Source organism: Anomaloglossus baeobatrachus, chromosome 7 (assembly GCF_048569485.1).
Source record: "Anomaloglossus baeobatrachus isolate aAnoBae1 chromosome 7, aAnoBae1.hap1, whole genome shotgun sequence".
Classification (NCBI taxonomy): Eukaryota; Metazoa; Chordata; class Amphibia; order Anura; family Aromobatidae; genus Anomaloglossus; species Anomaloglossus baeobatrachus.
This window is the reverse complement of record NC_134359.1, coordinates 144,291,356-144,317,772: the sequence shown is the minus strand read 5'-3', so window position 1 is coordinate 144,317,772 and position 26,417 is coordinate 144,291,356. Positions and strand designations below refer to the sequence as shown.

Here is a 26,417-nt window from a genome sequence, read left to right as displayed (position 1 = left end):
TAATTACCAGCAGCGTTAGATAGAATGAGCATGCTGAGCGTTAGCTGGCTGGAAACAGCTAGTTTTAAATATGTGGAAACCAGCAGCAGCCTCACTCACCTCCACAGCTTCTTTCTCTTCCATTCTTACCGGGCATGTGGCTATGCCATGCTTATTGTTAGCTGTCATTAACAGACATGTGCACACTGACACTGCTGTCTGTGTGTGTGTATGTGTGTATGTATGTATGTATGTGTGTATGTATGTATGTATGTATGTATGTATATGTATGTATATGTGTGTGTGTGTGTATCTATCTATCTATCTCACAGGAGAGGCTGGGGACATACACATTACTGGTGATGGGTAGCATACAGCAATGGACGTTCATTCAGCTCTGGGATGGGGGAACATACAGCTCTGGGAGTAACATGCAGCTCTGGAGTTTATACAGAACTGGGGTGGGGTGACATACAGCTCTAGGGGTATACATAACTAAGGTGGAGGACATACAGCACTGTGGGGGTGTACAGAACTGGGGTGGGGGACATACAGCATACAGCTCTGAGGGCTATACAGCACTTTGGTGGGTCACATACAGCTCTGGGGTGTATACAGCACTGGGGTGGGGACATACAGCTATCTGGGGGGTATACAACACTGGCGTGGGGGGACATACAGCTCTGAGGGGTATACAGCACTGGGGTGGGGGGGACGACATACAGTTTGGCACCGGCAGGACACAGAGCACTGCACTACGTCTCTTCTCTCTGTTCATCTGTGGGATGGTAACACACCATGCACTAGCTCGGCCCACAGATGAACTTTAAGGCCCCATGCACACACTGTTTTTTGCCACGTTTTTGTGGGGGGTTTTTTTTAGGTGCAGTTTGTGGCACAAAAGTGCATGCATTTCCTTCCCCAGCAAAGTCTATGAGATTTCAGTTTTGTTGTGCGCACATTGCGTTTTTTTTCTGGCTGCAGTTTTTTGGTGTCCACAAAACTGCAGCATGTCAATTTTTTGTGCTTTTTTGTCCAGCATTTCTGGTAATAATGGGAGGACTTGCAGATACCCAGGACCTTTGGGTTACCTGATGTGAGATCACTGAGTTTAATGAAATCACCTGAAATCAAGTTACCTGCTGTCACAGGTGGAGGACCATGGGGACCTCCAGCTGTGACTGCAACTAACCTGAGTGACAACACCACTCACATCTGCACCTCAGACATTAGCTGCCTGAAGTTACAGTGTGCGGTCATGTTTTATGGCCACTTGCTGTCACTTTTAGATGTAGCAGAGCCAGCAGGATCTTCATGGGACCTCGTGTGGGTTATGTTTGACCTTCAGGAGTATTTTGGGGGTCAATAAAGTGGTGAAAGAGGGTATTATTTTGTCTTTATTGCAAATAAAGGATTAGTTTCGGGTTTGTATTTATTTTTCACTTACAGATTAAAATTGAAGAAAAAGAACGGCACTCTTCTATTATGAATGTAGATTCTTTTTATTGTACAATTCCATGTACAAGCATCAAATATTATAATGCATTTCGGCGAAAGCCTTTCTCAAACAAAAGATGATTACTGCATCACAAATCCCACTCTAAATAACAAAGGTTCATGGATCTGGTAGGAGTAAACACCCTACTCATTTGCATAATCAATTAACAACTCAAATCCCAAGATCCAATTCAAGTTAACAGAAAAAAAAACTAACAAGAAAAAAAGAGATCCTTTTATAAATGCAGAGCATATGAGGGAAAAAGGGGGAAACATCAATAATAATTAATGTGAAGATGTTGCCATTTTTTTACTATTATAATTTTTTATAATTTTTATTCTTAAGGATTCACATAGCATCATGAAGTTTAAACTAGAGAAACATAGGTTATATTATAGCAATCAAACAAATAAGCTTCCAAAAGCATTTGTTAACAAAATTACATGATGGGGTTACATTTATATCACAGAAAATTACACAGAGAATTTAATCAGCGAGCCATTCATTACAAGAAACCACTAATATCATCGTCTCTATTCAGACCAGGCGGCTGCAGAGATTGCAGCCTGAATATCCAATAGGTCTCTCTCCTCTTTAACATTGTGGTGCGATCCCCCCCTCATCTGGGCAGCTGGACCTGTTCCAAGATCTGGAAACGTAGTTGGGAGACATTATGCCTAAATTCAGCAAAAATGCTGGGATACAGGTAAGGTTAGATTTTTTTGCCTTATTGTATACTTGTGATTAGATAGTCTCTCTTTTAATTTTTGAGTGGTTTCACCTACATAAATTAAACCACAAGGGCATTTCAACATATACACCACAAAACTACTATCACAGGTATAATATCCATTTATTCTAAAAGATTCCCCTGTACGAGGATGCTGAAATGTGGATCCCTTAATCACACCTGAGCAGTGGACACAATTCAGACACGGGAATGTGCCTGTCTCAGGTTTAGAAAGAAATCTCTGAACTAGTTTACTTTCACTGCCCAGGTCCGCTCTCACTACTTTATCCCTAATATTCAGGGACCTACGATGAGACATAAAGGGGAGGTCTGTGAAAATCTAATATTGGGGTAGGAGTTAGATAAAACATTCCAATGTTTCTTCAAGACTTTATGGATGAATACAGACCATGGGTGATATGTGTTTGAAAAAACTAGCCTCTGCTCTTTATCTCTCTGTGTGGATTGTCTGTCTTTCTGCTCATTCAGTAACCTTGAGGGGTAACCCCGCTGTAAAAACTTTATGGACATTTAATCTACTCTTTGCTCAAGCACCTTTGGGTCGGTGACTATTCTCCGCACTCTTTGATACTGCGAGTGTGGCAATGATTTTTTCAGATGAGGGGGATGATTACTAGAAAAAAGCAGGAGATTATTTTTATCAGTCGGCTTTCTATATAAGTCAGTGTATAGATTATGGTCATCACCCTTAATGACAATTGTATCCAAAAAATTAATTCTGTCCAAATGACAGTTCATTGTAAACTTCAGTTCAGACCAGATAGAGTTAATCTCATTAATAAAGACCTCCAAGGCTCGAATGTCGCACCTCCAAATACAAAAAATATCATCCAGGAATCTGCGCCAAAAAACACAGTTCGCTTGAAAAAAAAAACACTTGAATAAATAATTTCCTTTTCAAACCACGCCACATAAGCATTGGCGTAAGGAGGTGCGACATTCGAGCCCATCGCTGAGCCACAGCGCTGTTTATAGAAGGTGTCCTGAAATAAAAAATAAATTCTCATTCAAAGTTAAAGCAAGTAGCTCAAGAAAAAACTTTTTTTGCATATCCGAGTAATCAGTCCCATTCAATAGCCACTCAACAGCTCTTATTCCTTTTGAATGAACAATAGAGGTGTAGAGACTACACACATCTAATGTTACCAGTAAAGGTGGCTTTACACACTGCAACATCGTAAACGACATCGCTGTAACGTCACCGGTTTTGTGACGTTATAGCGACCTCCCCAGCGACATTGCAGTGTGTGAAACACATCAGCGACCTGGCCCCTGCTGTGAAGTTGCTGATCACTACAAATCGTTCAGGACCATCCTTTGTTTCCCGCTGTGCAGCAAAGTCTCATTGTGTAAAGGGGACTTCGTTAGCGACTTCCCTTTCAAAAAGCTGCTTTACCTGCAACACACATCCGTTTAAAACGTGCGTGTTTGGTCCGTTTCTTTACATACTGGAGATATGACCAAACATGCACATATGTTTTTTTATGTTTAAAGGCACATGTGCGTGTTATTTGATCTTCCGAGAAATGTCAGTGTGTGATGCAAAATGTCGTTACTACATGTTGGAAGACAGAGTAGCGGGATGAGAATGAACTCAGGTGAACTTCACCCGACTTCATTGTCATGCCGCGGCTCTGATTGTGTGCCGTGTACTGATTAGCGGTCACCTGTGAAGGATTCACCGGTGACCTCTAATCCCCCGAGTGACTGAAGTGTCCCCCCCCTCTCTCATACTCACCGATCCCCGATCACCGGCGCTGCACTGCATTCACACTGCTCCGGCGGCTTTTTCTAATTTGAAAAAGCCGGCCGCTCATTAAACAATCTCGTATTCCCTGCTTTTCCCGCCCACCGGCGCCTATGATTGGTTGCAGTGAGACACGCCCCCACGCTGAGTGACAAGTGTCTCACTGCACCCAATCACAGCAGCCGGTGGGCGTGTCATTATGGAGTATAGAAATAAATAAATTTAAAAAAAACGGCGTGCGGTTCCCCCCCAAATTTAATACCAGCCACTGTTCTGGGACAGTACCCGGCTCTTCCCGATTTGCCCTGGTGCGTTGGCAAATCGGGGTAATAAGGAGTTATTGGCAGCCCATAGCTGCCAATATGTCCTAGATTAATCATGTCAGGCGTCTCCCGGAGAAACCTTCCATGATTAATCTGTAAATTACAGTAAATAAACACACACAACTGAAAAATCCTTTATTAGAAAAAAACCAAACGCATTCCCTGGTTCACCACTTTAATCAGCCCCAAAAAGCCCTCCATGTCCGGTGGAATCCAGGATGGTCCAGCGTCGCTTCCAGCTCTGCTGCATGAAGGTGACCGGAGCAGCAGAAGAAACCGCAGCTCCTGTCACCTCCACGCAGCAAATGAAGAGAGCCGCGTGATCGGCTGAGCTGTCACTGAGGTTACCTGGATCTAGCGGTGGACGCAGCGGTGGCCGCGAGTAACCACAGTGACAGCTCAGCTGATCGCGATACTAACCTCAGTTGCTGCGTGGAGCTGACCGGAGCGGCGGTGAGTAGCGCGATCAGCTGAGCTGTCACTGAGGTTACCCGCGGCCACCGCTGCATCCACCGCTGGATCCAGGTAACCTCAGTGACAGCTCAGTCGATCACGCGGCTCTCTTCATTTGCTGCGTGGAGGTGACAGGAGCGGCGTTTCTTCTGCTGCTCCGGTCACCTTCATGCAGCAGAGCTGGAAGCGACGCTGGACCATCCTGGATTCCGCCGGACATGTCGCAGAACAGTCGCATCTAATGTATGCAGCCATTCTGGGCGGCTGCTGACTGATAGTTAGGCTGGGGGGCTCCCCAAAACGTGGATCTCCCCATCCTGAGAATACCAGCCTTCAGCCGTATGGCTTTATCTGGCTGGTATTAAATTTGGGGGGGGAACCGCACGCTGGTTTTTTTAATTATTTATTTATTTCTATACTCCATAGTGACACGCCCACCGGCTGCTGTAATTGGGTGCAGTGAGACACCTGTCACTCAGCGTGGGGGCGTGTCTCACTGCAACCAATCATAGGCGCTGGTGGGCGGGGAAAGCAGGGAATACGAGATTGTTTAATGAGCGGCCGGCTTTTTCAAATTAGAAAAAGCCGCCGGAGCAGTGTGAATGCCGTGCAGCGCCGGTGATCGGAGAGTATGAGAGAGGGGGGGGACACTTCAGTCACTCGGGGGATTAGCGGTCACCGGTGAATCCTTCACAGGTGACCGCTAATCAGTACACGGCACACAGACAGAGCCGCGGCATGACAATGAAGTCGGGTGAAGTTCACCCGAGTTCATTCTCATCGCGCTACTCTGTCTGCTGTCTGCCGACAGTTTTCACGGATGTGCGTTTTAGGCCTGACTAGCTAGGTCGTTCTGCAGGTCCGGATCGCTGTTGCGTCGTTGGCCAGGTCTGCCTGTTTGACAGCTCACCAGAGACTTTGTAGCGATCCCGGCCAGGTTGGGATCGCTGGTGGGATCGCTAGAAAGTCTCAGTGTGTAAAGGGGCCTTAAGTCACCAGATTCCACAGATACACACTTTTAATCTCCTGAAGGAAGTGTGAAGTGTCCAGTAAATATGATGGAGCTGATTTGGTTAGTGGGGTCAATATTTTTTCTAACACAATAGCGGGGACTGCTCAAATAGAATCTGTGAGAGCGACTATTGGCCTCCCAGGTGGACATTGCAGTGATTTGTGCACTTTAGGTAATGTATAAAAGGATAGGTGTAATCGGATGTTTTTTATGTAGGAAGTTGGCCATTTTTACATCTATTATTTTTAATTCTAAATACCTATTAATAATATTAAGCAGTTTTTTTGAAATATCAAAAACCGGATCACCATTTAATTTCTCATATACGGCCGTATTGGAGAGTTGGGATTTAATTTCCTGAACATAATCCTTCTTATCCATAATTACAACACTACCCCCTTTGTCTGCAGGTTTTATTATAAGGGAGGGGTCATCCATAAGGGATTTTAAAGCATTTCTTTCCTCCTGACTCATATTGTTATGAAAATGAATTTGTCTAGCCGAAACGCGTTATAATATTTGATGCCTGTACATGGAATTGTACAATAAAAATAATCTACATTCATAAAGAAGAGTGCCGGTCTTTTTCTTCAATTTTGATTGTGGATACCTTCCATAGACCTGAGCACCGTTCATCCCTGAGTGCCGCCCTGGAACTTTTTTTTCCTCACTTACAGATTAGTAAATCGGGTGGGTCTCATAGACGCCTCCTATTTATAATCTAGGGCTTAGTGGCAGCTGAGCTACCATTAACACTAGAACTACTGGACTCGTGACACCTATATAGAAATACATGGTGCAAAGTAGTCAAAATGACTACCTCAGTAGTTCTAGTGTTAACCCCTTGACACCAAACCAGGGCAATCGGGAAGAGCCGGGTAAAGTTCTGGGATTGCCACAGCTAATGGATGCAGCAATCATGGGTGGCTGCAGACTGCTATTTTTAGGATGGGAGGGCCCAATAAGATTTTTTTTTTTTTTTAACGACACCTTCCCTTTAAAGCAGCTCCACTGAATCGGATGCAAGAACAGTTTATTTTTTGTTTACTCTGTGTCAGAGAAAGGCTGTATTCTTTACTTGGGGTCCTTTTGGAATTTTATGAAGTCAATGAAGCTCTTGTTGGACCAGAGATATTGCCTGTCTGTGCACCACCAGCTACTACTGTACAGAGCTTAAATCCTCACAGTAGGTACATATGTGAAAAACTATTTGCAGCAACAGGCAACATTTTTGTTCTGTCATGTACAGATGTTTCAACTGCTTAAAACAATTATAAAGCTTTTGGCTATGTGCGCACTTTTCTTTTTTACCTGCTTTTCCGCAGCATTTTGAACTGCAGCGTTTTATGCCAAAATGCATGCCTTTTGATTTCCAAGCAAAGTCTATGGGAAATCGAGATTTCTTGTGCTCACAATGCTGTTAAAAACGTAGCATTTTGGTTACAGAAAATTTGGCAAAAACTCAGCGTTTAAAGAAGCAACATGTCAACTGTTTTTGCCATTTTGGCAGCGTTTTACGAACATTAGAGTCAATGAGAACTTTCAAAACGCATCCTAAATCACAATCCTAGAGTTTTACATGCTTTTTTGATGCAGAATACATGCTTTTTTGACAAAATAAACATATGCGTTTTTGACTCTATAATAAGGGCATGATATGTCCCTTTACACACACACAGTCCTACAATTAATGAAAATCCATAATTTTACATTATTTTATGCATAAATATTAGAACACAGTTATAATTGTAATAAAATTAGCTAATTTGTGTATGATGTTACTCATATTTGTTATTTTTTTTTCCATTTTTTTCATAGTGTTTGAATGTTTAAACTTTATCAGTGTATTTGTAATCAAAATGCATCTGACTTTAAAGCAATGAAAAAGCATCTAAAACGCGGTAAACACGTAAAAAACGCAAGTATTTATTGCGTTTTTGTGGTCAAAACCAAAATTCGACAAAGACCATTTCCCTTTAACCAAAATGAAACATAACCCAAAATGCTACACTGCAAAAACCTGGAAATGAAAATACAGAAACAGATTGCAGTATATAGTTGATAAATTGGATTATTAATACAAGTATTGAAAAAAAAAAAAAAAAAAAAAGCGTCCATTATATAAAGATTTAAAAAAATAATAGTTGCACCCTTAGGATGTTTTGGACCAAAACTGTTAATTTTGCATCTAAAAATTGAGGCCTTGTAACAGGCTGCTGTATTCAGATGACATGTATAGTTCTAATATTGGACTACTATAACAAAGACATTTTTGTTGGTTGTGTGTTAGAGACCAGCAAATACATCCTATCCTACCCTTGAGCGCTGGCTCCAGTTGAGAGCAGGGGCGTAACGATCGTGGTCGCAGGAGTCGCCACTGCGATCGGGCCCGGGGCTTCAAAGGGCCTGTCCTGGACCTCAGCACTTGGTTCAGCTGGATGTGAAACAGAGTACCACTTCCAGCTGAAATGTATCGCAGCATGGAGCATAGTCTGAACTCTGTGCTGCAAACTGCGGTGGAATATGGTCACTTCAGCGGGTCTGGGGATAACATGTCCTGAGTACTTAAAAAATGCATATGCACTTCTCTCTCCGCCCATAATCCCACCCACCTCTTTCCACTGAAGCCAGAGGTGCTGAAAGGTGGGCGCGGGTTATGGGTGGGGAGAGCAGTAATAGCAGCACAGTGATCACCCGGCCCTCGGCTTTGTGTAGCTGCTGGGTGATTGTCTACTGCTATTAATGAGCGATTTCACTGCTCTGTGCCCACCTGGAAGTCAGTGGATACCCCTCTTGGCCCTCGCTCTGACAGTCTCTCCTCCAGTATACAGCACAGACGATGTATGTTCCATGTAAGTTCCGCCCCTCCTGTCCAGCAGAAGAGGGGACAAAGCTGATCATTGCCTCCTCAGCTCAGAGCACATCATCCCCTGCACTCACTGCTCCGGAGTTACAGCAGTAAGCCCCACCCACCTGCATGGGCCTGCTGTGGGGTTTCAGGTCTGTGCCGTAAATGCTGCAGAAATATTGTATTATACAGCCCACAAACCGTGCAATGCACCCCCATAGTCCCCTGGCCCACAGTGTACTCACTGGTTAAAAAAAAAAAAAACAAAAAAAAACAACAAAACAACAAGTACTCACCTCTCCTCATTCCCCCGCCGCTCTGATCAGATCATGCTGCATGTCTCAGCACAATGGCACACAGTAGTGACATCACCATGCTCCGCTGAGATATCAAGTGCAGGCACAAGGGGAGAATGATAAGGCATGGAGTGGAGCACTCCGCTCCCTTTCTCATCATTGCTTTGTGTGAGGAGTAGAAGGGCCCAGTGCTGCCAGGGGGGCTGCATTATAATACACTGCTTTACATCACAGCTTCTCTTTCGCTGAGAGGAGCTGGCTGCTTCTTTGCAGGGCGGACACCAGGCCCCAAACCCTGCCAGGCTCGGTCGTGATCTCTGCGACCATGATCATTACGCCCCTGAGTGGTGCCATCTAATGGATGCCACATTGCTCTTATTTACCAGTACAGCTTATGTTTTGCAGATGTCTGAATATGTGATAGCCAGTCAGCGCATAAACCCTTGCACTGTATACATATACAGTATATATACAGTACAGACCAAAGGTTTGGACACACCTCATTCAAAGAGTTTTCTTTATTTTCATGACGCTAAAAATTGTAGATTCACATTGAAGGCATAAAAACTATGAATTAACACATGTGGAATGAAATACTTAAAAAAGTGTGAAACAACTGAAAATGTCTTATATTCTAAGTTCTTCAAAGTAGCCACCTTTTGCTTTGATTACTGCTTTGCACACTCTTGATGAGCTTCAAGAAGTAGCCCCCGGAAATGGTTTTCCAACAGTCTTGAAGGAGTACCCAGAGATGCTTAGCACTTATTGGCCCTTTTGCCGTCACTCTGCAGTCCAGCTCACCCCAAACCATCTCAATTGGGTTCAGGTCTGGTGACTACAGAGGCCAGGTCATCTGATGTAGCACCCCATCACTCTCCTTCTTAGACAAATAGCCCTTACACAGCCTGGAGGTGTGTTTGGGGTCATTGTCCTGTTGAAAAATAAATGGTCAAACTAAAAGCAAACTGGATGGAATAGCATGCCACTGCAAGATGCTGTGGTAGCCATTCTGGTTCAGTATGCCTTCAATTTTTAATAAATCCCCAACAGTGTCACCAGCAAAGCACCCCCACACCATCACATCCTCCTACATGCTTCACGGTGGGAACCAGGCATATGGAGTCCATCCGTTGACCTTTTCTGCGTCGCACAAACACACGGTGGTTGGATCCAAAGAGGTCAAATTTGGACTCCTCAGACCAAAGCACAGATTTCCACAGGTCTAATGTCCATTCCTTCTGTTCTTTAGCCCAAACAAGTCTCTTCTGCTTGTTGCCCATCCTTAGCAGTGGTTTCCTAGCAGCTATTTTACCATGAAGGCCTGCTGCACAAAGTCTCCTCTTAATAGTTGTTCCAGAGATGAAAAGGTGTGTCTAAACTTTTGGTACTTTTGGTAAACTTTTTCTGTACTGTACCTACATAAATATCTCAACTGTAAACTGGACTGCTCTGTACAAAAAAATAGTGCAGTCACCCACACATTGGTGCCACCCTGCAGAACATCAGGAAAAATATAAAGTAATTGTAAACAAGTTAAAGCACTCTTTCCACAATATTCTTTTTTATCATTCATTTTCTTTTATTTAGTTGTGTTCCATTGAAGTGACATGTGAATCTGCAAGTGTAATGGCAGCTACGTTAGCTAATGGTGGCTTCTGTCCAATTACTGGTGAAAGAGTACTCAGTCCAGAAGCAGTGAGGAATACATTAAGTTTAATGCACTCTTGTGGGATGTATGACTTTTCGGGACAGTTTGCTTTTCATGTAAGTATACACAATTATTTAAAATATTCAATTAATTTGGTATGTTAATGAAAATATTTGAAAATATTGCATTTTTACTATTTGGAAGTGATTGAAAATGTCATTCATTGTTTATCTTGGATCAAGTTGGATGAAAACCCGTTAGGTGAGCTATGCTGCTGTAGGAAATGGATTATTCAACCATAATAGTAAAAAGGGTTTTTTTTTTATACACAAAGTGCATTTTAGCAATGCACTAACACCTTTGTAAAGTGAAAAACCCCAAATGTACTAAGAAACACAACACATGAATTTTAAAAGGCCTAAAACGGATGCCAGTTAATTATGGGAACACCCACAGGGATATTTAGATCAATATGAAAATAAGGAAAGGGAGGGAAATTCAATGAGCAATTGAGAAATGAATAAAGTTAAAAAATTGAATTAACTATGCAAATAGATGATAAAATGTGAAGAGCTGTTTTGAGGGGAAAGGAGTAGGAGAAATGTACCCTGGAAGAGCCAATGAATGGAAGTCAGGAAAAGAACATTTAAGAGAGAGGAGCCACTTAACCCTGTCACCTCTCGGTGATTTTTAGTTTTTTGTTTTTCTCCTCCTCTTCTTCCAAGAGCCATAACTTTTTTATTTTCCGTCAATATTGCAATATGGGGCTTGTTATTTGCAGGACGAGTTGTACTTTTGAATAAAACCATTAGTTATACCATATAGTGTACTGGAAAGCAGGAAAAACATTCCAAATATGGTGAAATTGCAAATAAAGTGCTATTACACAATTGTTTGGGGGGGGTCTTTTATTCACCATGTTCACTATATGATAAAACTGACGTCAGTAAAATGCCTCATATTGGTACGAGTTGGTAGATACAATTCATATATACTTTTCCTTTTAGCTAAGGAGTGAAAAAAATTCAGGGGTTTGTCCAAAAAAAGAATAGTGCCATTTTCCGAGACCCAAAGTGGTCTCATTTTTATTGACTTGGAGCTCAGTGACCTCTTATTTTTTGCGTCTTGATCTGGTGTTTTTAATTATACCATTTTTCCGTAGATGTGACGTTTTGATCACCTGTTTTTGCATTTTAATACAATGTTGTGGTGTCCAAAAACCATTATTTTGGCTTAGGAATTTTTTTTATCGCTATCGTATACCAATCAGATTAATTGATTTTATAATTTGATATAACGACTTTTCTGAATGCAGCAATACCAAATATGTGAATTTTTTATTGTTTTATTTTCAATGAGGCAAAAGAACGTTTAAGTTTTTTTAATTTTTCATATTTAAACTTTTTTTTTCATTTTTTATTGATCTTACTAGTTTCCCAAGGGGACGTTATCACTGCAGTGTCCAATCATTTGTGCTGATCAGAGCGATGCTGCAGCATCGGTCTTACCAACGAAAATGTATCTCTGTGAGTGTGGGTGCTCTGTTGGCTCTCACAGCAAATACATCATGGTAGCGTCAAGGGTCATCAGCTGACTCCACGCTACCATGGCAACACATTGCCACCCCACGATCACGTCATGGGACCACTGATGGCGGCATGAAACCGCTTGATCACCGCCACAGCTATTTAAATCACCCTGTCAGATTTTAACGGCACAATCTAAGTGGTAAGTAGGCACGGGTGCATCTCTGATCAGCAGACATGTGCAGGCATTTATGTCCAAGGTCATGAAGGGGTTGAGGAGTTAAAGGAAAGGTCACAAAGAAAAAAAAAAAAAAGGGAAATATAGATAAGTGATCAACTATCATTAGTTGAAAGAAAGACATAGTTGAAGAGAAAATATAGAAATGATAGGAGTGCAAGAAAATTAGGATAAGAACCCATGATGGGTCCAATAATGGTAGCCAAAAAGAGAATGTTAAATGGAGAAGACACCTAAGCAAGTTATCTGAAGGTGATGCCAAAGCGAAACTGCACAAGTCATACCCTCAGTGTCATCCTGCTTCACGCTCTGTACGGAGCGATGTGGCAGAGCTGAAAATACTCTGTTTCTCACTGTGTATAGACTGTATCTGTACAAAGCGATATAGGAGAGCTGACAATTCTCTCTGCTTCTCACTGTGTCTAGACTGACTGTACAGCGTGATGAAGCAGAGTTGACATTGCTGTCCCTGTGGATTACGTCAGACTAAGGATTTTTTTAGAATAAAGATGACGTCTCTAAATGTTTTTTTTTTTATTTATAATAAAAAAAAAATGTCTGTTGTGGTTTTTTTTTTTTTTTACTGTTTACTAGAAATTTATGGTGGCCATGTCTAATTTGGCGCCACACCATGAATTTCGGGCTTAGTACCATCTGAGAATACAAAGCTGGTATTAACCCCTTTATTAACCAGCGTGCAACCAAGGCCACTGGACGAGCCAGGTAAAGTGCCTGGAAATGGTGCTAAGAAACAATGCGCCATTTCCAGGGGCTACTGTGGGCTGCAGAGAATCTCAGCCCCCAGCTGCCTGGCTTTATCGACTGGCGATCAAAATATGGCGGGAGCCCATGCATGTTTGTTAATTTTTTTTAAATAATAAAAAAAAAAAAAAAAATATGAAATGAATGGGGTTCCCTGTATTTTGACTTCTAGTCAAGGTAACGCCAGGCAGGTGGGGTAGCAGCCCGTATCTGTCTGCTTTATCTGCGCTGAGAATCAAAAGATACCATGGAGCACCATGGAATTTTTTAAAATTAGTTATTTTTATACAACTATATATTGTGTACATTATATACAGTTATATATACACACATATACATATATATTATATATATACATATATACATACATACATACATACATACACACACCTGTATAGATACATTGATATATATCTGTTTAGAGTGTGTGTATATATCTATTTAAATATATATATATCTGTATAGTGTGTATGTGTATCTATCTATCTATATATATATACACACACACACACTATACAGATTATATATATATATGTGACGCCCTAGCAGCAGTCGGACTGCTCGGCAGACACTTTGATGAAAAACAAAAAGGTTTTTTACGGGGGAGAATATTTGTGACGCCACCTGCGGTGTGCGGTAATAAGGAATACCGCCGCTGCTGTATGGGAGTGCCGGGGCTGATGGTGTTGGGGCAGCCTGGTGGTGATTCCCTCCGCAGGTAGGGGCCCCGGGACTCAGGGTAGGGAATAGGTAGGAACAGCCTATATTGATATAGGGCCGGCAGGGCGCTGGGGAGCCAGGGTACTCACTCAGGTGTGATGACGCATTCAGTGGACACAGACTCTGAGGTAAACAAAGTCTCTTGGTACTGCTGCACTCGGTGACTGCACGTGCGGTGGTCCCTTTCAGTGATTCTGTGGTGGACTGGAGCCTTCCTCCATACACTGTATACTGTGTGTGTCCCTGGCCCCGTTGGCTTGAAACCTTCGGGTCCCGTCCCTCTTTTTAATTGGGACCTGCTCTTAGCAGCTGGCACGTGGGATTTTCTGTGACTGCTCTGTGTGGGAAGTCCTATCCCTCCGCTGTGCTGACGCCGCTAATCTCTGAGCCGTCAAGTACAGGCCACTTTCTGCGACCCAGCCAGGCTCTCCTCAGGGAGCTCTTAATCTTCAGGTCCTCTCTCTTTTTCAGTTACTACCAACTGTCTAACTGACTCCTCCCACCAGCCTGTCTGACTCATAGGTGGGCGGTTCCTTTCCCAGCTGGAACCACGCCCCTGGTGTGCCTGACAAGTGTAGTGTTTGGGTGACTAGGATTTGTGCTGTTAGTACAGAATCACTGTTGCGGACCCCGGAACCAAGGAGGGTGGGCCCTGCACCAAGGATAGAGAATAGTGCAGTTCCCTGTGACACCCTGGACTAGTCCAGGGGCGTCACATTCCCCCTTGGTTAAACGTAGCTCGTCCCCGAGCTACAGTGCACCCAGAGTGTTTATTTTTATCTGCAAAAAGTGAACATTTTAATAAGAAAAACATATCTATCCATCCCACGCAGGGGAGGCACTTGAACCCAACGTTTCGCTTTCCCAGTCCTTCATCCCACCCCCAAAGTTCCAAAAGGAGGCAAGCCACCGCTCCTGTTGGTGGCCAGACCTGGGCCATATGTCTCCCAGGTCTCTCCTCCACCTGTGTCTTCTCCTGTAGGTGGGGATGCAGTCCGTGGCTATGAATGGGAAATAACCATTTACAATAGCACCAGTTCGTGCTGGCTACCACCAGTCCTGTAGCCAAAGGTCCATTTTCAATAAAACTTATCATTGGTCGTCAATCAGGTCATGAATCCAGGTAATTAAAATAAAATCAACATTCTTCTTATCAACACTCTATATCAACATGTCTTACATGACTATCTTTAGCATGGAAAATAGTAGAATTAAAAGCATGGAAAATACTAAACATTTTTAAATTTACTCTATATTTAGACTATTTACATTAGGGTAGAGTAGCCGGGTTCCGCTACCATTCCTCATCTCTGAACCTATGTGGGGGCTGACCAAAGTTCACACGGGTGGACCTTCTCAGCTCCTGGCTTCCCTCTAACCCTTGTACTGTGGTGTTTGCTACTACCTGTTCCCCACTACTGGTGCTAGGTGTTGTAGGTGGTAATCTACGTGTTCGTGGTGCTGGTATGGGTACTTCTCTAGGTGCAATGATTTCAGGCCTCCTTGGTTCTGGTTCTTCCGCGGGTTGCGGGAATGTGAGTACAGGCACAATCACTGCTCCATTGTACATAGGCCAATCTTCCGGGAAGTCACCTAGGATGGTGTGGATCACTCTCTTCTTTTTCTCAGTCACTTGAGGTTGGGGCTGTTCTTCCTTCTGGATGTTCAGGGGTTCAGGGCACTTTTTCAAGTGGTCACGGGAAATTACAGCTGTGGTTCTTCCTTGGTCCTTGCTGACAAGACAGGTCTTCTGGTTGTTGAAATTGGAAGGCTGGACCACATATGGCTCTCTTTCCCACTGGTCGTCCAGTTTATGCATCTTTCTTTTTCTTTTTAAGACCACTTCTCCTGGTGAAAATGGAGGGGCTTGGGCTTGCTTGTTAAAGCTTCTTTCTTGCTTTTCCCTACTTTGGTCCAGATTCTCCTCGACATACTCTTGAATTTGCCTGTATTGAGCTCTACACTTGGTATCCCAATCTGCATTTGGGGAATAAACTTCAGGCATCTCAACTTCCATCTCCAGATCCACTGGCAGTCTCCCAGGTCTAGCCCTCATGAGATAAGCGGGTGTGCATTTAGTGGAACTCACAGGAATACTATTGTACATGTCCACAAGATCTGGCAATTTTTCAGGCCACTCGTTCCGCTCCTCAAGGGGTAGAGTTTTCAGCAGGTTGATGACTACATAGTTCATCTTCTCACACATCCCATTTGTTTGTGCGTGGTAGGGGGCAGTGCGTATCTTCTTACACCCATACAATTTACAAAATTCCTGGAAGATTTCTGCTTCAAAAGCGGGACCTTGATCTGTTAGGACGTGATCTGGGTAACCGTGGGGTCTGCAGAAATGTGCCTGGAAAGCCTTCGCCGCAGTGCTGGCAGTTAGATCTTTGACAGGTACCACCACCAGGAATCTTGAATAGTGATCTACTATGGTGAGTGCATAGGTGTACCCATTCCTGCTTGGTGTGAGCTTGACGTGGTCTAAGGCAACGAGTTCTAGAGGCTGGGTAGTTACTATTGGTTGCAATGGCGCTCGCTGACTGGTGCTATCTTTTCTCCTTAATGTACATGGACCACAGTTCCTGCACCAAGCTTCTATGGTATCTCTCATCCCAGTCCAATAAAAGCGACTTCTCAGCAACATTTCCAACTTCTTCCAACCAAAGTGCCCAGCTCTATCATGATAGGCCTCCAACACCACTGGTGCATATGCTGTGGGTATTACTATCTGGCATATTCTCTCATGCGTTTTTGGATTAATGAGACTTCTGCACAACTTGCCTCCATGGAAACACAGACGACTTCTTTCTTTCCACAATTTCTTAGCTTCTTCTGGAGCATCTGGTTCAAGGTGTGAATCAGCCTCGGATATCAATGCCTTTATAAATCTGATTGCAGGGTCATTATCTTGGGCTTCTTGCCAACCATGGTGGGGCAATGGGTTGAAGGTCGCCTCTTGCTGATCACTATAATATCGGGGTTTCACTCTATCAGTAGGGCGATGGAAAGCAGGTATCTCAATCTCCTCCAGGTCATCTTCATGCCTCCCATCATCACACAACTGGGGCATCCTGGACAACGCATCAGCGTTAGCGTTCTTGCGACCAGCCCTGTACTTTATAGTGAAATCGTAATTTGCCAGTCGTGCTACCCACCGCTGCTCCAAAGCTCCAAGCTTCGCCGTGTCCAGGTGTGTCAACGGGTTATTGTCTGTATATACGGTGAATTTTGCAGAAGCCAGGTAATGCTTAAACTTCTCTGTCACTGCCCAAACAAGTGCTAAGAACTCCAGCTTGAAAGAACTATAGTTCTCAGGATTTCTTTCTGTTGGACGGAGTTTCCTGCTGGCGTATGCAATCACCTTTTCCTTGCCATCCTGTACCTGGGATAGAACAGCTCCCAGCCCCACGTTGCTGGCATCAGTGTACAGCACAAATGGGAGGTTATAGTCAGGATATGCCAGAATCTCATCTCCTGTCAAAGCTGACTTCATTCACTTGAAGGACTTCTCCTGCTCCTCACCCCATGTGAATGGAGAGCCAGAAGTCTTGCCGTGCTTTCTTTGTCCGACTAGGAGATCTTGTAAGGGGGATGCCATCTTGGTATAGCCTTTCACGAACCTCCGGTAGTACCCCATCAATCCCAGGAATTGGCGCACCTCTTTGATGTTCTGAGGCCTGGGCCAGTTCTGGATAGCTGTGATTTTCTCAGGGTCCGGAGCCACACCTTCGGCACTTACCACATGCCCCAGGTATTGGACTTTGGGCTTCAGCAGGTGACATTTGGAGGGTTTTAGTTTCATCCCGTACCTGGAAAGGGCTTCAAATACTTCTGCCAGATGTCCCAGATGCTCCTCATAGGTCTTGGAATATACAATTACGTCGTCCAGGTACAGCAGGACAGTCTCGAAGTTGCAATGGCCTAAACAGCTCTCCATGAGTCGTTGAAACGTACCAGGTGCATTGCACAGCCCGAATGGCATGCTGTTAAATTCACATAATCCCATCGGGGTGGCAAAGGCGGTCTTCTCGCGATCCTCCTCAGCAACGGACACTTGCCAATAACCACTAGTGAGGTCAAGGGTAGAGAAGTAATTTGCAGATCTTAATGCAGTCAAGGACTCTTCAATTCTGGGCAGTGGATAGGCATCCTTATGTGTGATGTTGTTAATTCTCCTATAGTCCACGCACATCCTCATAGTGCCGTCTTTCTTCTTCACTAGGACTAGCGGGGCTGCCCAGGGGCTGCAACTATCACGGATGACCCCAGCCTCCTTCATACTTCTCAGCATGTCTTTGGCACACTGGTAGTGAGCAGGTGGTATGGGCCTATACCTTTCCTTTATAGGTGGATGAATGCCTGTGGGTATATGATGCTGAACCCCTTTCACCCTCCTAAAGTCTAATGGGTGTTTACTAAACACTTGCTCATACTCCTGAACCACCCTGTAGACCCCTTGTTTTTGATGTAGTGGAGTGGAGTCAGTACCTACATGTAACTCTTGACACCACTGTTCTTGCTGAATCTGGGAACTGTCTGTGGCTGACTGATCTGGTGTGGCTGAGGACTTTACTGTCTGGATGAAATTCTCACTCACAGTGTACAATTTGGCTATGGTAGCATACCTGGGCAGTCTAACCTCTTCCTCCCCGCAATTCAACACTCGCACGGGCACTCTCCCCTTACGGACATCGACTACCCCTCTGGCTGTCAGTACTGTAGACCAGTGCTCTGAAGGTAGGGCCTCTACCACTGCCTGGTAATTCTGTCCACGGGAGCCTACAGCTGCCCTGCACCATATCATCATCTCACTCCGTGGGGGCACTACCACAGGAGCTGCATCCATTACCCGTACACCGCCAATTTCCCCACCAGACAAATTTACCTGTTGCCTCTGCTGGAGGTCTCGAATCTCTCTTTGCAGGACCCTCTGGCGTCCCGTTCCTGCAGTTTCAGAGAGCTGTTGGAGAAGAAACAATACTTCCCCCATACAATTCTCAATAACATTAGTCCCCAAAATCATCTTAGGGTTCCGGTCACTAGGGTCATTCTGCACTACTATGAGTCCTTGGCGTGCTAACTCCACCCTGCCCACCTTGATGGTTACCTCCTTGAACCCGAGTTGTGTTACTGGTAAACCATTTACAGCATAAATGGTGAGGTCATTGTCCGGTGGGGCGAGTTCCTCAGTTGACCAGAATTTGGTATACAGTACTTGGGGTATAGTTGTTACCTGGGAGCCGGTATCAAGAAGTGCTGAAGTCGGAATCCCATCCAAGGTGATGGAAACGATGGTCCTTCCTCCAACATACCGCTCCCGCCAGTCTGCTGGGCCTTGTTGATTTAGTCCTGGGGAGTGGCCCTTGGCCCCAGGGGTGGCCCGTTTAAAGGACAATAACGGGCATAGTGACCAGTCTTGTTGCACCTATAACAAACAAGGTTTTCATACCGGTCACGGTTCCTTCCTCTGTATGTCGAGGTCCTCCCTCTCATCCAAGGGACGTCATCTGGGCAGTTAGCAAGCTGGATCTTCTCCGCCGGCTTGGTCTTGGGCTTGAGCTGCATTGCCTCTAGGATCCTTGCAACATCACTGCTCAGCTGCTGCACCTGTAAAGACAAATCACTGGTATCGCCTGCAGGCGCTGCTGGGGTCTTTGGCTCTGGCAGTGCTCTAACAGGAGGTGGCACATGTAGAGGAGAAGTGCCGGCTTGCCAGGACGTAGCAGGAGAATCAGTTGGCTCTGGGGTTTGCAAAGCCTTGATGGCTCGGTCTTTTAAAACAGCAAAGTCCATTGCAGGATATTCCAGAGTCCACAGCCGTAGCTGCTTGCGGTCCTCCACTGACCCCAGGCCTTGCAGAAACTGTTCAACAAGCACCTTGTTTCCTTCAGCTTCACTGATGGGAATGGTTAGTTTGAGAGTCCGTAGCGCTGATTGCAGCCTCAGAGCATAGTCTCTAATGCTTTCTTGTGGGCGCTGCTTGCAGTTGTAAAACTTTATCCGGAGTTCTGCCTCAGTGCGGTTTTCAAAGGAAAGTCGCAGACGTTCAAAAATGGCAGTTACTGAGGCCCGGTCCTGATCTGTCCAGGTCTCCGCCTCCAGCTCTGCAGCGCCTGATAACTGGCCGAGTAGTACAGACGCTTGCTGCCGGTCATTCATCCCAAACATATCCAGGAGTGTGCGGATTTTTCTTTTGAATCCTTGCAGAGTGTCAGGGGAACCATCATATTGTGGTAGCCAGGTAGCGCCTGGCACATACGGTAAAGTCATTGGCATTATCTGCGCGGTCGCTCGTGCGTCCATGTCACCTTGATCTTGAGGGGGAACTGCCGCTGCGCTCGCTTCACCCGGCGCCGACATCTTTCTATGCCCCCTTGGTTTTCAGCAGCAAGATGGCGGCAACTGAATTTTTTTTTTTTATTCACTTTGGGCTCAACAGTTTTGGAGAAGGCGCACGTCACCCAGGTTAGTGGGTCCAGTCCAATCCTGTTCGTGACGCCAAAAATCAATGTGTGACGCCCTAGCAGCAGTCGGACTGCTCGGCAGACACTTTGATGAAAAACAAAAAGGTTTTTTACGGGGGAGAATATTTGTGACGCCACCTGCGGTGTGCGGTAATAAGGAATACCGCCGCTGCTGTATGGGAGTGCCGGGGCTGATGGTGTTGGGGCAGCCTGGTGGTGATTCCCTCCGCAGGTAGGGGCCCCGGGACTCAGGGTAGGGAATAGGTAGGAACAGCCTATATTGATATAGGGCCGGCAGGGCGCTGGGGAGCCAGGGTACTCACTCAGGTGTGATGACGCATTCAGTGGACACAGACTCTGAGGTAAACAAAGTCTCTTGGTACTGCTGCACTCGGTGACTGCACGTGCGGTGGTCCCTTTCAGTGATTCTGTGGTGGACTGGAGCCTTCCTCCATACACTGTATACTGTGTGTGTCCCTGGCCCCGTTGGCTTGAAACCTTCGGGTCCCGTCCCTCTTTTTAATTGGGACCTGCTCTTAGCAGCTGGCACGGGGGATTTTCTGTGACTGCTCTGTGTGGGAAGTCCTATCCCTCCGCTGTGCTGACACCGCTAATCTCTGAGCCGTCAAGTACAGGCCACTTTCTGCGACCCAGCCAGGCTCTCCTCAGGGAGCTCTTAATCTTCAGGTCCTCTCTCTTTTTCAGTTACTACCAACTGTCTAACTGACTCCTCCCACCAGCCTGTCTGACTCATAGGTGGGCGGTTCCTTTCCCAGCTGGAACCACGCCCCTGGTGTGCCTGACAAGTGTAGTGTTTGGGTGACTAGGATTTGTGCTGTTAGTACAGAATCACTGTTGCGGACCCCGGAACCAAGGAGGGTGGGCCCTGCACCAAGGATAGAGAATAGTGCAGTTCCCTGTGACACCCTGGACTAGTCCAGGGGCGTCACATATATATCTCTATATATATCTGCATAGAGTGTGTGTGTGCATATATATCTATATAAATATGTGTGTGTGTGTGTGTATATATGTGTGTGTATGTGTATATATATATATATATATTATATTATACTATACATGCATACATACATACATACACACACACACACACACACACACACACACACACACACACACACACTTTTCGGAATATAAGATGCACTGGACCATAAAACGCACCCTGGTTTTAGAGGCAAAAAATAGGAAAGTGAAATTTTAAAGCAAAAATGGGGCGAGGATCTGCTGCTGACACTGTTATGGGGGTAATGTCCCCAAATTCTCTACTAAGGTACCCCATCCTGGTAATGATCCTCCTGCCTTGTATATGATCCCCATCCTTGCATATATGTCCCTCATCCTGGTATAGCCCCCATCCTGCTATATACCGCCATCCTGGTATAGCACCCATCCTGCTATATACCGCCATCCTGCTATATACCCCCATCGTGCTATATACCCCTATCGTGCTATATACCCCCATCGTGCTATATACCCCCATCGTGCTATATACCCCCATCGTGCTATATACCCCCATCGTGCTATATACCTCCATCGTGCTATATATCCACATCCTGATAAAATACCCCAAACCTGCTATATACCCCCATCCTGATTAATACTCCCATCCTGCTATATACCCCTATCCTGATATATATACCCCCATCCTGGTAAATGGCCTGCATCCTGTGGCACACAAAAAAAAAAAATAAACGTTTATACTCACCTTTCCTCACTCCAGCAGCATCGCTCGTTTTCCTGTCAGTGCCAGCAGCAGCCCCGCTGACTTGTGTGAAGCCGGTCACTGACCCCTGCAGCATCGCGATGTCCTCCCGTCTGCTGGCCCGCTCATGTGTGGAGAGAGCGGTGAGCACAGTGATGACATCATCGCTGCATGCATCGCTCTCCACACATTAGCGGCCAGCAGACAGGAGGACATTGCGATGCTGCAGGGAACGGTGACAGGTGAGCATACTTACTATTCACTGCTCTCCGCACTGATGATGCGCGGGGGGCAGTGAATACAGACACACATGATCACTCCAGGCTGTAGTTGCCAGGGGTGATCACGTGGCCCGGCTTATAATTATGCGCACACCCATCATCCCTCCCACCTATCAGCGCCGAGAGATGATGGGCGGGAGGATGGGCATGCATATGAAATGAGCGGGCCCACATGGTCACAGCAGCCTGCTCATGCCCCTGATGACCCACTCCACCGCAACACCCTCATTAACCACAGCCATGCCCTAGAATCAGACTATAAGATGCACCCCTCATCCTCCCCCAAAAAAGTGCATCTTATAGTCCAAAAAATCCGATAGATAGATATCTATCTATCTATCTTATCTATGAACACACAAGGTGGACCAGCTGTCCTCAGAGTGAACAGGTATTTACTATCCAGAGCTCAGTGTTGCACGGACCAGGGCTAGGAACAAGTCCAGCAATGTAGAAAATCAACGTGGGGAGGTCCAGCAGAAAGGAGGCTTCAGGTAGTAGTTAAAATCCAAAATTTATTGCAAATGGATTAAAAAAAAAGTTTCCAGAGTTCAATAACAAGGTGCAGACATCACGCTGAACAGACTACGTGTTTCGGCGGTGACAATATGCCGCCTACTTCACGGTCTCAAGCTGGTTCTGGAATGCCTAAACATTCTTAAATAAGAAAAAACACTCTCCACGTGGAAGTGGTAACAGGTGTCAGTAAGCCTATCAATGTTTAACTCTATGCATACCAGAAGCAGCCTGAGAGAACAGACAGAAATGTGAACAGCACTTGCATTAAATAGAATTATCTGACTTTAAAAACAATTAATAAACACAGATATGTAATTGTGAACAACAGTATTTACATGATAAAAGTTGTACAGAAATGTTACAATAGTGTACAGAATATTCAAAAAAGACAAGGCAATATTATTATCTAAATATGGGAGCGCCTGGCAAAAAAAAAAAAAAAAAAAAGACCATTAAACAGTAATGTGAAAAACATTAGTTGTAGTGTATCGCTAGATCCATTCTATTGTTAAATCCATTTGGGAGCCTGGTATCCAGGAGAAACATCCATTTGCTTTCTCTGGCTAGGATTTTTTGTGATAGTCTCCCCCTTTCTCCGTTTTTTTAACCTGCTCTATACATAAGAAAGAAAAAAACCTTTAACATCACCTCCATGTATTTGAGAAAAATGTCGAGAGACTACAGATGCTCCTGCTGGTGGTAGGTTGGCAGCATTGGAAAGACGTTTTCTAATCCTTTTTTTTTTAGACTGTTTATTGTACAACCTACATATTGTTTATTGCAAATATCACAATTAATAAGATAAATGACATTAGCAGTATTACTAATGGCATAGGTTCTTTCAGCGAAAGACTTGGAGAATGGGTAGATCACTTTTTTTTAAAACCTCTTGTCCACTAACACCAAGTTTTCTTGGAGACACTAGAGACGTAATTGGAGTCCTGGAGAAAATACGATGACAGAACAATTATGTTTGGCTGTAATGCGATGTAGTAGGACTTTATCCTTCAATTCCACATCATATTGCTTTAAGATGTGTTAGATATTATCTACATCGATACAGCTCATACGATCCAAACATACAAAACTTTATTATTGCAATCAATTTTCTCCTTGGACAATTATTTTTCATTCAACAACAGATTTTTTTACAAAAACGGGGCGTTAGCATGGGAGCACGTTTTTCCCTGTCTTTAGCTAACATTGTTATGGCTACATGGGAGGAAAATGTTCTATTTTCTGAAGATAACCCATTTAAAAATGGTATCATCTGGCTAGGAAGATATATAGACGATTTAGTGTTTATTTGGGACACTCTGGTACTGCCGCATAATGCATGCGACAGTCCTGGGGCAGCTGCGGCTGATATTCTCGGCTGCGGGAGGTGGGAGGGAGGCGGGGGACATTAACCCTGCCCCTCTCCCTCCCCAGCCTGAGAATACCCGGCCGCCACTGTGTGCTTACCTCGGCTGGACGGTAAATATACAGTGGAGCCCACGTGTTTTTTTTTTCTATTTTTCCGTTTGCTTTTATGTGTATTCTATATGTCTGTGTTCTATGTCTGTGATGTCTGTGTGTGTCTGTGATGTGTGTGTGTTTACTCTCTGCTCCGCTTCCTCTTCCTGTCATAATGACATCACTTCCCTGCAAAACCGCAGGCAAGCGATGTACATTACCGCAGGTAAACCGCGAAATACCGCAGGGAATAATGCAGGAAAACGCAGTGAACTGCACAGAATTTGCTGCCTGCGTTATTCCCTGCGGGATTTCACGATTACATTGGAGTCAATGGAGTGAAATCCCGCAGTGACGTGCGGAAAAGAATTGACATGCAATTGTGTTTGCTGCGGGAATCCCGCAGCAAAACATGCAGCTGTCAAAATCCGCCTAGTGCGCACAGGATTTTTTTTCCCATAGGTTGTGCTGGCGATTCACTGCAGAGATTTTATGAACATTTTCTGCAGCGAAACATGCAGCAAATCCGCAGAAAATCCCCGGCAAAATCCGGTAAGTGCGCACAGGGCCTAATAATATTTTGACAGCGAATTCAAACCATCCTAAACATACTATTAAAAGCATTCCCCTTGGTGAACTTAACCGGTTAAAAATAAATAGCACACTAAATCCTACTTATAAATTAGAAGCTGACCTAGCTTGCAATAGATTGACCAAAAGAGACTATCCTAAATATTATTTAGAAAGAGCTAGAAAATTGGTGGACAATATGGATAGAACCCATTTATTATATTCAAAAGGGAAAAAAAAAATAAGAATATTAGTAACGTCTCAGATCAAGTTACATTCAGTACACCCTATGGATTTAACAATAGAATGGATCTAGCGATACACTACAACTAATCTTTTTCACATTACTGTTTAATAGTTTTTTTTGCAATGCGCTCCCATATTTAAATAATACTGCCCTGTCTTTTTTGAATATTCTGTACACTATTGTAACATTTCTGTACAACTTTTGTCATGTAAACACTATTGTTCACAATTACATATCTGCAAGGAAAAAAAAATGCACGGTTTCGCTGCGCTGCTCAGAAAGGTAGTGATAAGGTTATTTGGGATGTAGATTTATTAATTATTTACATGCCACTACGCGTTTCGGGGGTACAACCTCCCCCTTCCTCAGGTAGCAGTAAAATGCAGGAAAATCAAATCTTAAATACACAAACTGGATGAAGAGAAAAAAAAAAAAAAAAAAGAGAATCCTTATTCCCTTAATCAGATTGAATCCCCATCGGGGTGGGATCATTCAGACAATTAGTTGATTAGGAAGGCTCTCCCCTAGAAGAAACCGATCTTTTGCATTCATAAAAAAACAATGGTATATACGGGTTTACAAAAAACACCAATACATAATGAAATAAAATGTGCATTAAAAACATTGATAAAAGACAATAAATGTGTATTTTGCCTCCATTTGGTGCAATGCATGTGTGATGCCATATTGGCAATATGGGGAGTGACTAAAGAACAGGAAGGTTACTGTTAGTTAAAAAAGCGATGATATAAAATCAATATAGAGACCCAACTGATTTTCCATGTGAATTTTCATAAAAAAAGACTGTTTTGGATAAAAAATTCTTTCGGAAAGATTAAAAAGCTATATATATGTAAAAATAAATTGGAAAGGAACTTTTGATAAAAATGTTGTTCCCCATCGGAGACTAAATTAAATTATTTGACTGGAGCGGACATACCAATATACGTTAAAAATAGGGTAAATTCATATGGAGAAAATGATAAATTCATATGGAGAAAATTATAATTAGTTAGTAAAAGAATAAAAAAGGGGTAAAATGGAGGATTGGAAAAGGAAGGAAAGATGAATCCAAAAGATGGAAAGAGGAAAAAAAAAAAATAAATAAATATGAAACCAAAAGAGGGGAAGGATAATGAAAAAAAAAAAAAAAAAAAAAGAAAAGAAAAGAAAAAGAGAAGAGAAAAAAGGTCCAAGAGAGAAAAAAAAAAAAAAGGAAAAAAAAAAAAAGAGGAAAATGAAACCAAAATAGGGAATAAAAAAAAAAAAGAGGTATAATAAATAGTTCCTTCCCTATACAACAATGTGAGGATTGGGTGATTAAATATTGAATTAATGATTTTCAAATATGAGTTTT

The 26,417-nt window shown here is 43.9% G+C and overlaps 1 protein-coding gene across 3 annotated transcripts in view; it reads left to right on the top strand.

Annotated features, from left to right (window-relative positions):
* The window catches only part of LOC142245214 (glutaminase kidney isoform, mitochondrial-like), a 1,837,395-nt gene that overhangs the window by 1,226,913 nt on the left and 584,065 nt on the right, over positions 1 to 26,417 (top strand). For 2 of the 3 annotated variants that reach the window (XM_075317731.1, XM_075317733.1), the window contains exon 12: positions 10,495 to 10,671. The exons of the other annotated variant lie outside the window; for it this stretch is intronic. In XM_075317731.1, coding sequence (XP_075173846.1) covers positions 10,495 to 10,671 — 177 coding nt within the window. The remainder of the gene's footprint in view (positions 1 to 10,494; positions 10,672 to 26,417) is intronic. 3 annotated transcript variants of the gene reach the window in all.